Source organism: Populus nigra, chromosome 1, assembly GCF_951802175.1.
Source record: "Populus nigra chromosome 1, ddPopNigr1.1, whole genome shotgun sequence".
Taxonomy (NCBI): domain Eukaryota; kingdom Viridiplantae; phylum Streptophyta; class Magnoliopsida; order Malpighiales; family Salicaceae; genus Populus; species Populus nigra.
Window position 1 is genome coordinate 44,941,613 of NC_084852.1, and position 10,225 is coordinate 44,951,837.

At 31.1% G+C, this 10,225-nt stretch overlaps 1 protein-coding gene across 1 annotated transcript; it reads right to left on the minus strand.

Moving 5' to 3' along the window:
* Positions 1–3,631: 3,631 nt before the first annotated feature.
* Positions 3,632–5,439, minus strand: LOC133690085 (protein CURLY FLAG LEAF 1-like). The gene is made up of 2 exons (XM_062110262.1): positions 4,966–5,439; positions 3,632–4,248 (listed from the first exon to the last, which is right to left on the minus strand). The coding sequence occupies exons 1-2, from the start codon at positions 5,206–5,208 to the stop codon at positions 3,931–3,933; spliced, it is 561 nt and encodes a 186-aa protein (XP_061966246.1). The 5' UTR covers positions 5,209–5,439; the 3' UTR covers positions 3,632–3,930.
* Between the last annotated feature and the right edge of the window lie 4,786 nt (positions 5,440–10,225).

Consider the following 10,225-nt stretch of genomic DNA (forward strand, 5'->3'; position numbering starts at 1 on the left):
AAAAACAAAATCTTGAACACAAAAAATTTAAAATTTCATTAAAATATTAAATTGAAAAATCATATCTGCAAAAAATATTGGACTTAGAAAATATATTGTAAACCTAGTTGTAAATAACTTGCTAAATTTATTAGGGAGGAGTGATGAACCAAGATTTTATTAGTATATCTTTATAAAAAAAAAATACTAGATAAAAAAACATACAAGTATAATTTTGTCGAATCCTCAGGTGCGTTGGGGTAGCACATGATAACACCAAACACACCTAGTGGAGGTGCGTTAGTTTTGGCCAAAGCCAGACCTCATAACGAGTGGGCTTGACAATGTGCCAAGCTCAGGCGTACTAGGTCTGGTGCTAGCCATACCTACCCATGGGTGGGTTTGGCAATGTGCCAAGTGTAGGCGTGCTTGCCAAACCTAAGAGATGATTGTGTCTCAACACCATTAATTCTATAATTTTTTACATAAAATTTAAAAGAATTTATTTATCAATAAATGAGCTTAATTAAACAAGTCTACACTCTGTCAACACCATTAGATCTATTAGAGTCTTTCATGACTCGCTGTGTCTCTATTTTTTCGCTAAATAAAAAAAGTGGAATACAGCTCACAATACAACTTGAAATATTACAAATGTGAAATTACATTTCAGTTTTTTATCTTTATAAAAGGACAAGACTCATGAGTTATAAATACACCATGAGACCTTCAGAACAAGAACTCATAATCTTCATTCTCTACTGCGTATATATTTTCAGAGCATATCTCTTTAGAAATATTATTATATTTTCTTTATCTAAAAAGATATTTATTTAAGCATCGAAGAGTCCTCACCTTTATTGAAAGAGATCTTTTACATGTACTAGCTACAAAGCCTACTAAATACAAAGTATAAGTTATCAACCATTTTAGTTAAGAAGAATGAATAAGGTTACTAAGATCAATTGATTAATTAATTATCCAACCCAAAAATTGAATTTTTGAGACTTCATCAAGGAGTTATAAAATACTTTGTGATTATGTAAGAAGGATATTACATAGGCTATTTTAAAGTATCGGCATGTTAGAGGCAATTACTTTTAAAATAGAAGGATAGAATAGTTTTTCTTCCTGTTAATTTCCATTTCCTATCCAATTACCCACACGGTATCATGGTTCTTTTTAATTAATTTTGTATATATATTTGAATGTATAATATAAGTTTTAAATGCCTAGTAGATTCTTTATTTAGAAAAATACATCATTTGTGATTTATTTCACAATCAATTTAATTACTTACAATCAAAGTCGGAGGGGTCCTAAACACAAAGTTACATACTATATTATTTAACAATGCTTTTGCAATATCTAGGATAGTCTAATTATGATTATTCGATTTTTTATAAATAATTTTTTTAAATTTTTTTTAAAATATCGAATGTAGAATATAACTTTCAAATGCCGTGTTACATTCTTGAATTCCATAACTTTCATCAAAGTCAAAGTTGTTTACTCGCATGTTTTTCCATAACTTCGTGAACTTCTTTCGGCTATATATATTATTTAACAATACTTTCACAATGTGTAGGGCATTCTAATTTTGATAATTTAATTATTTATAAATAAACAAATTTTCATCCATATTAGGATTCTATACAATGATTTTATAGAAACAATATTATGCTAATCGATATAATTATTTTTATTATATTTAATCAAGAACATAACAAATAAAAATATTAGTGAATGATCGATGCTTATTGATCCAAATTTTTGAAATTATATTCTAAATTATAAATAATCTAAATATTACATTCAATCAAAATACGCTTTTTCATCCATGGATGTTGGTTGAAATGAACTAATAATTTTTTATTATTATTATGACAGGAAAAAAGTTAAAAAATGTAAAAAACAAATCATGGATATGTGTATATAATTACTTAATACTACTAAAACGCTTGAAAAGTATCGTGTAGCTTCACTGTTCACATATGACACTAAAGCTCCTTTTTTTTTAAAAAAATAATCCAGCCGTTATTTTTTATTTTTATTTTGTTTTTGTTTTTTTTGTTCTTTCAATCTCGTTTTCAAACTCTTTATAACAATTATTTGAATTGCTTTGCATCGGTAAAATCAACTATATTATATTAAAATAATTTTTATATAATTTAATTTTAAATTGTGATAAGGTAATAAGTCAAGTTAAGAATATTTTTTCTAGTTAATTTTTTCTTTTTTTTTTCTCAATTTAATTTTTTTATTTTTTGTTGATCGATGAGGTTATTTCTAGACTGATCAAATTAATTAGATTATATCAGAACAACTCTCATGTAGTCTAATTTTAAACTTGGGTTAGGCAACAAGTGAATTGAGAGGTTTTTTCATATTAATTTTATTATTTTTTTCAATTTCATCTCTATATTATTTTTTACCGGTCAACCAAGTTGTTTCTGAACTATCCAAGTTGACTGGGTCATATCGAGTCAACTTCCATGTGGTTTCATTTTAAACTCGGGTTAGATAAGAAACCGAATTAAAACATTCAAGGTTGATCGTTAAATCAAATTTATTAATAATATCAAATAATTCTCTATCATCTATATAATTTTTTTATTATATTAAAAAAAATTATCTGCAGTATAACATCCTGTAAATTAGTAATTATCTATTCCCCCATCTGACCTTCTCATGAAATCTGTCGTCCCAGGTTCTCATGTAAAGAAAACGATTAAACATGATTCTTGTATATTCCATAATCTCAACGCATTTATTCATCTTAAGAAAATATTACAAAATTGTACTAAATGATTTAATCATTTTATTAACAAAGTATTTAATTGAAAAACATTAAAAGTATAAACCACAAATAATTCAATTATTATATTATTATAATCCTTTAAATAATTTAAAGGGCTTTGATAAGAGTTGATATAGCATGGAAATAATTTCATTATCATTTTTCTAGCTTTACTCACAAAAAAAAAAACCCAACACACCTCTTAAATTAAAACTTACAATTAAAACTTGATCTAAAGTTTTTTATTCAATTTTTTTTTATTTCTCTCTCTTCAAAGCTTCATTAACGTCTTATTTGTCTTTTATTTTTTATACTAGCATATCGTATGATATAAGATAAGAGACTCGTCCCATTTTATAATTCTAACATATAGTATAAAAATATGATTAGCAAATAACGGGTTTTTTGCACAGATGACATGTCCCAAGTGTTAAAATAACAATTTTCACTATATTTTTCAGTGAATTGCTATTATTTTAATATTATATATATACGACTTACATTATATGTGCTAATGATTTTACAAGACTGTTAATCGGGATACAAACAAACTTATGCAATGTTTTTTTTTTTTTCTAAATCAAAACTTGAAACAAGCAGCTCGCAAGCGCAGAATGTTCAAGACTTTAACAAATGTTCTCTCACTTGACATTACTAATAAACTATGGTTCCAAGGTGCTGGCAGTTTAGCATACCAGTGGCAGGAAAACACAAAATTAAACAAACAAAGTAGAACAAATATTAATAGCACGCAGTGCTTTCCTAGCACTCTCTTTAACACATTTTAAGAAATACTCTTGTATTAAAATTAAAGAAGGGAAGATAAAGAAGGAGAGCTCCATGCTGCAATCATTGACAAAAAAGAAACTGTTCTTTCGAGTATATTAACCTTGCCACTGGCCCTAAGGACTCTTCGGCAACGTCAATGGCTTCCATAATAAAGCAATGGTACAAAATAACTATATAAAAAAAAACAAACAAACAAAGAAAGATCTGGTAGAATACTAGTAGTAAGCTAAGTAACAACTCATTTGTCACGCGTTTCATGATCTTTCCGCATTGAATTTCCATCAAAAGCACACAAATGAGTTTCCAGAACGGAAGAAAAACAACACAGAAACAAAGAAAAAGAATCAAACAAGAAATCTGATTCAAGGCGACCCATTTTCAGATCTGTCAAAGTGAAGAAGTTGGCCATTACACTTGGGGCAAACTTCCACCTGTTTTGGGACCATGAAATACATGAAGCAGCTCTTGCAACCAGCCACAACCAAGACATGGTCTTCTTTCTGTAGCCTTTTATGATAATGCTCTCTCGAGGAAGAAGGAGATGATTCTGATGATGACTCCTCGCTATCATATGAGCTGTCATCTTCTGAGTAGAAATCTCCATTGTATTCTTGTGTGATCCTTGGATCTTCTCTTGCTTTCATTCCATTCCTCCAGTTTATGTAGTATACCTCCCCTGTCTGCATTTACACCCAGGAAAAAAAGTAATTTATGAAAAAGCAAAAAAAAAAAGAGTAGCGCCATAAACAAAGATACGATTCATGATCAGAATATAATTTATGAAAGAAGAAAAAGCAAGAAGCAATGACCATCATAATTTAGCTATTGAATTAATGGCCACCATGAAGAAAATGTTTTTCTGCTGCCTATACATCCAGTGACATGAACTAGTAAAAGCAGAAAAGTATACTATGCCGTATTTCCATTTTTTTATTCTCGACCATCTTCATCAAAATGTACCTACCCAATACCAAACCCTGAAAACACTTTACCTTTTATGTAAACAAAATTGAACATTCATTGTTAAAGGAACAAATTTTACCTAGACATGATTTCTCTTTTTATTTCACTCTAGAAATGCAAACCAAATCTTGGGATAGATTCAAAGGGGGCAAAACCAAAACTAATTGAGAAAGTATTATTCTCTTTTTAGGGTTCTTTCTGGGGGGGGGGGGGGGGGGCAAGGAAAAGGAAACCCTATTTTTTAATCTTATATATGTGGGAGGAGGTGAGAGCAGAAAGCAAGCATTAAATACAAATCAGTAAATGAAAGACAGTGAAGAATTAAAAGACACCATATATATAACAAAACAAAAGGGAAACCAAAATACAAGATCTCCATTTATTGTAACTGTAATCGATAGAAAGTGACTTCAAATCTAAAAGGGTCTGTTTACCTTCAAATCTAAACACTGTTCCCAATGGTAAGGAAGAGAGAGATGTGACTTAAGCTCCAAGGAGGTATCAGAATTTTGTTGTAAATGATTCTGTGAATCTAACTCATCTGAACTCGATGACCTCTCTTCTCTCCCGCCACCCAAAATACCACTACTTTGATGATGGTGGTGGTGATTTAGAGAACAGTTTTGAAGAGACCTCTCCAAAGATGCTGTGATTGCTGCCATGTTTGGAGCTGTCATTCCTTACCTTCGTTTCTTCCACAACTAAGAATCAAGGTGTGAATATGTATTTAAAGAAGATTAAACAAGAAATAGGGAGAGAGAAGGGGGTCTATAAGATAGAAAGGGAAAGAGAACAGGAGATAAAAGGGATTAGGGGTTGAGATTTTGAAGGGAATATTTGTCTAGTAGTAGTAATAATACGAAGAGGAGAGAACTTGTGGGAGAAGGGGAGAGATTATATTAGAGGTGTACAAACGTTGGACTCCAATTCTACATATACTGGCTGTAACTGCGCGTGGGAATCTTGCACAAAACCCTGGGTGGGACCAGAGCTGTCAGCACCAGGGAACCACTGGGGATGCATTTTGTCTCACATCACCTTATCGGGATTCAACATCACACACGCAGAGGATGGAGCGTGGTGCACGCCCATCCATACTATCAATTGATGGTGAGTTAATGTCGGGTCATGATCATGATTATTAAGAAAAAGAGAAAAAGGGGTTCGTGTTAGCTTCAAATTCTTGAAAAAGAGGGTTTTTTTCTTCTTTTCCTGAGAGAATCGATCCGGTAAAAACGCGATTGCCGAAGAGAATGCCGGAAGTTTGTTTGACAGTTTGTGAGGAGTTCTATAAAAGTTGGTGACCATTTTTTTTTATTTTATCTTTTATGAGCGGGACATTCCCTGGTCAGCTATCCACCCAACTTGCCTTATTTTACAATAAATGAACACCAGGGACAATCCTGCGCCTTTATGTCTTCATAGTCGTAGGTTTAAGCATTTTATTTTCTTGGGGTTTTTAACTAGCTCATGGTCTTATGTTGCTAGATCATTTGAGGAATTAATGGTTCACTATGCATTTGAATTTGTGCTTAAACACTCAAGCCAGCTCAGATCCGTTGTCTTGTCGTGTGAGATTAAGGGATATCGTTGAGGAAACTCAATAATCCAAATGTTAGAATATTGTTTCTGGAGGTCTGAGACAACCTTTTGCTAATTTATAATAATTAAATCTTGGAAGACGTCCTTTCGGTCGGCATTTTCTTCACACCAGGAGGATGAATTTATGAGGGGGGGTTCACCATCAGTTTATGAGGAGCATGCATCTTCTAATACTGTACTCATTCACAAAGTCAACTAAAATTAAAAAACACTCAAAAGTAAACGTGTTTGGATACATAACCTTGCATATTTACCGAAAGAATAGCACTGAAAAATAAGAGAAGCCTTCTCTACTTGCCGTACCGTGGCAGAGACTCACCAAATTGAATAGGAAAACTTGAGATTGCAATGTCGAGCTATTTGGCGTTTAACTAATATTTAAGTGTATATAATTGATAAACTAAAACTATTAGTCCACACCAACCCCAAAGAATAGTACTGAGAAAAACACTAATGCCAAAACAATTCGAAGATTAGATCAGCTGCTTGAGTAACGGAGAAATTTCTTTCTTTCTTCTCTGTGTGGCTGCCCATCGTTCTCGTTCGAACTGCTTTCCATTGAAAAGCTACTTTGTATGCTTTTTGCATGTTATCATGGTCGGCAAATGATTTACAAATTGCCCTTTTCTTCTGTTTTCTTTTACGAATAATTCATTTCAGGAGAGATTGCTTATAGAACTCCCTTTTGTTCATCAGAATGGACTCGGGATTTCGGATATATACATTATAAAGACGCAGAGCTTTCTCCCTTCATATAAACTCTCATATATAGAACTCATCGGATGAGGAAATAGATCGAAACATAGCTAATTAATAGTATATTAATTAAAGTAATATAGTTTTAGAAGATGGACTTGTTATGAGAACCCCACTAATTATATATATTCCGATGATTTTTTTTCTTTTTTTTTGTACCTTCTAGGATCTATGAATTTAACACATAATGTTATCGCCTAGCATAATTTTAAGATGATATATAATTTACTAGGTAAATCCAATCATTTTACCATTCTAAACTATGCAATAACCAGTTGTATAAGAATATACCATCTTAATTATTTAACCATATTAATTAGGAAACAAAATCATTTTTCTCTCATCTTAGAAAAATCATTTATTTATTTTAAATATTGATGATATATATTGCTAAATTGAATGGTAGATTATCATAAAATTGATTGATTCACGGTCAAGAACGGTAAATAAAGTTACCTAATAATTTCTCCTTTTTTTTTTTGTCAAATTTGCAGTTGGATTTCAACCCTAATATAATAAGTCAATAGCGTGCGTGTGTGTAAAAAGTCCAAAACATATTTATTATATTCTCCACAAGATTATCGCGTTTGCAAACAAAAAAACAATAAAATTCGAATAAACTTGCAAAACCAGGTGTTTGCTTTGGCTTAAAGAAGTGCCTTCTGATTTTTAGCACCGAATTAAAAGAGAGGTGTGCATATATATAATTAAGAAACCTCACAGATTAAATTGACCAAAAAAGATAATTATTGTCATGATTAATTGCATGTAGAGAAATCCTGACAATATTTTTTTTTGTTAATTTTTTTTTATTTATGTTTTGGTTCTTTAGTAATAAGGGTATGATCGAGGACCACACAACCCAGTTCACTGGACACCATACCTTAAAAGAATCTCGAGTGCTGATGGTATGTTGTAATATGCCAAACCCCCTTTTGTTTATTGAAGCGTGAACTTTTAAATCTGAAGGCTAGAGACTAGAAACTTGAAAGTGAAGGTCCTTAAATTTTGATTCTGCAATGATCTTGATCACAAATTCAAGAGCAAGGAACAGTATAAGTAATGGACAAGGAGAAACAGACGACCATACAAATAAGAGTCGGCAGGCCGAATGTATTGGGGCAGCCACCTCTCTGTTTAAAGTTTAAAAAAAGAAGAAGAAGAAGATTTATAAGCACTTATATTATTTATTATACATGTTATATTTTCACAGAAAAGAATATTGTAAAGTTATATACGTACACGTAGAACTTCACGAGATGGGGTAATCGGGACCCTCTCCTTTGGAATACTACTACAGGCCACAATATGGATCGGTTTTTTTTTCTGCTGTGGAATCTATTCTGAACTCTTGTCAGTCTTGACACCATTCCCTTTCCCACTTTCTTTCACTGTGTGTGTGTGTGTGTGTGTGTGTGTGTGTGTGTTTGTGTGCAGTCTGCACTAATATTCCCTTCTGGTTCTGGCTTCCCCAGCTGGAGTCCTCGGGATATATCACTGTCTGGTGTATTATTTGAGAAATGTGTGTCACCCATCATACCAAACCTCAAATTTTACTTCTTTAATGTAAAGTTTGATATATATAGCACGGTTTAATTCATTTAAAACAATGGTTTATTTTAACAATGTTGACTGGTGCTAACTACTGTATGTTGGAGTTGGTGTTTCGAGTTTCCCTATTCATTCTCTGCACGTTACGAGATGAGGTTTAGCATTGCGCATGAAGGGAACATCCCTTAGTGGCCTCAGTGTGCTCCTTGCTATCTCTGCCATTGCATTAAAAAAAAATAAAAAAAATTAATGCCCGTGGCTCCACAGCTTCTTGCATAATATTTGAGTTCTGCAAATTAACTACATGCGATGGCATATATAGATATTTCTATTTTTTGCTTAAGTACTAATTGCTTATATAAATCATGCATGTACGAATTCACAAGGTTTGTCGCATGCCTCCTCCCTTTACGATGGCTATGTGGTCGAATGGCGGGGAATGTTTTCTGGGCCCTTGTTTTCACTCATTAACTGGCGCAAACAATTTTGTTAAAATCCCTTCACCGTTCCATAGAGAGAAAACGAGTATATATGGAAATGGGAAAATAATCTGAGCATGTGTAATTAAAAATGAGTGCTACTTAAGGTGTCTTGTATGTTCTTATATACTTGATATATATCTAAATATATTTCTAAAATAATTTGTACTAGAAAAAATAAGTATATCAAAATATATATACCCATGGAATTTTTTAAAAAAAGTTTTGATGCTTTTCAACTCTGACATACTAAAATTTAATATTATATTTCTGTAAGTAAAGTAATAGCTTGTATTTATATAACAGGAGTTCGTTAAACTCTTAATTGATTTATAACTTTATTGTCATTTAATATGGGAGTTCTTGAAAAAATGAATCCTATATTAAAAAGGATGTAGTAAAACGTGATTTTAATATTCTCCCACTTGGTCAATATATTTAACACAATGTCTTAACTTATTCTTATTTTTTATTTTTTATTTTTAAAACAAATGCATGAATTATTATGATAAGTTCTCTAATAACAAGTATTACATTTAATATATTACAATATAATGCATGTAACTTTCAGAGTATTAATTTTTGTGTGGCAATCTCACTAAACAAATAAACCTTATGTTTATTCTTTTTTCTATACATACGAGTTTTCTCAAATAAATTAAGGTGCTTATAAATATGAGAAAACATAATAATAAATAAAATTTTTTAAAAAATAATATACTTCGTACAACTAAAATCACATGATGAACTAAGTTTCATTTTCACTGCATGATTCTTGAATTTAAATGGTGGCATGCCATTAGTTAAAGAATTTATGATTATCAATTCAATATAAATATGCTCAATGATCACTTTTTTTCTCTTAACCTTTATTTTATAGCTAAATACTTGATGTTGATATGTTTACTTTAATTACCATTTTTATTATTCTTAACCTTGAAAACAGCAATTAATTGTCACTGTATATTTCAATGGCCTAGAAATGAAATTTATTATTCTAAGCTCAGATATAAAACTTTTTAACCATATATGGCAGCCTCAAAACAAAAAACAAACTTGATATTTATAGTAAAAGCAGCAGTCAAATGTGTTTTTCACTTGAAAATAAAATTAAAATAGTATTTTTTTAATAAAAATTATTTTTAATATTAAAACATTAAAAAAATTTAAATAATAAAAAAATTCAAATATATAATGAACCAATATAAAAACGGGGCATTAGAACGGTAACAGACCAAATCTAAGCTACCCAATAATATGGTGCCAGCTCCACAACTAAACAACAGAGATAAAAAGGAGAGAATCC

What these genes read in the sequence shown, in the direction of transcription:
- LOC133690085 (XM_062110262.1), bottom strand. Translation starts at nt 5,208, where the DNA reads ATGACAGCTCCAAACATGGCAGCAATCACAGCATCTTTGGAGAGGTCT. An exon ending in AACAGTGTTTAGATTTGAAG is followed by an intron (nt 4,249 to 4,965) that starts GTAAACAGACCC and finishes GTGTAAATGCAG; the next exon opens with ACAGGGGAGGTATACTACAT.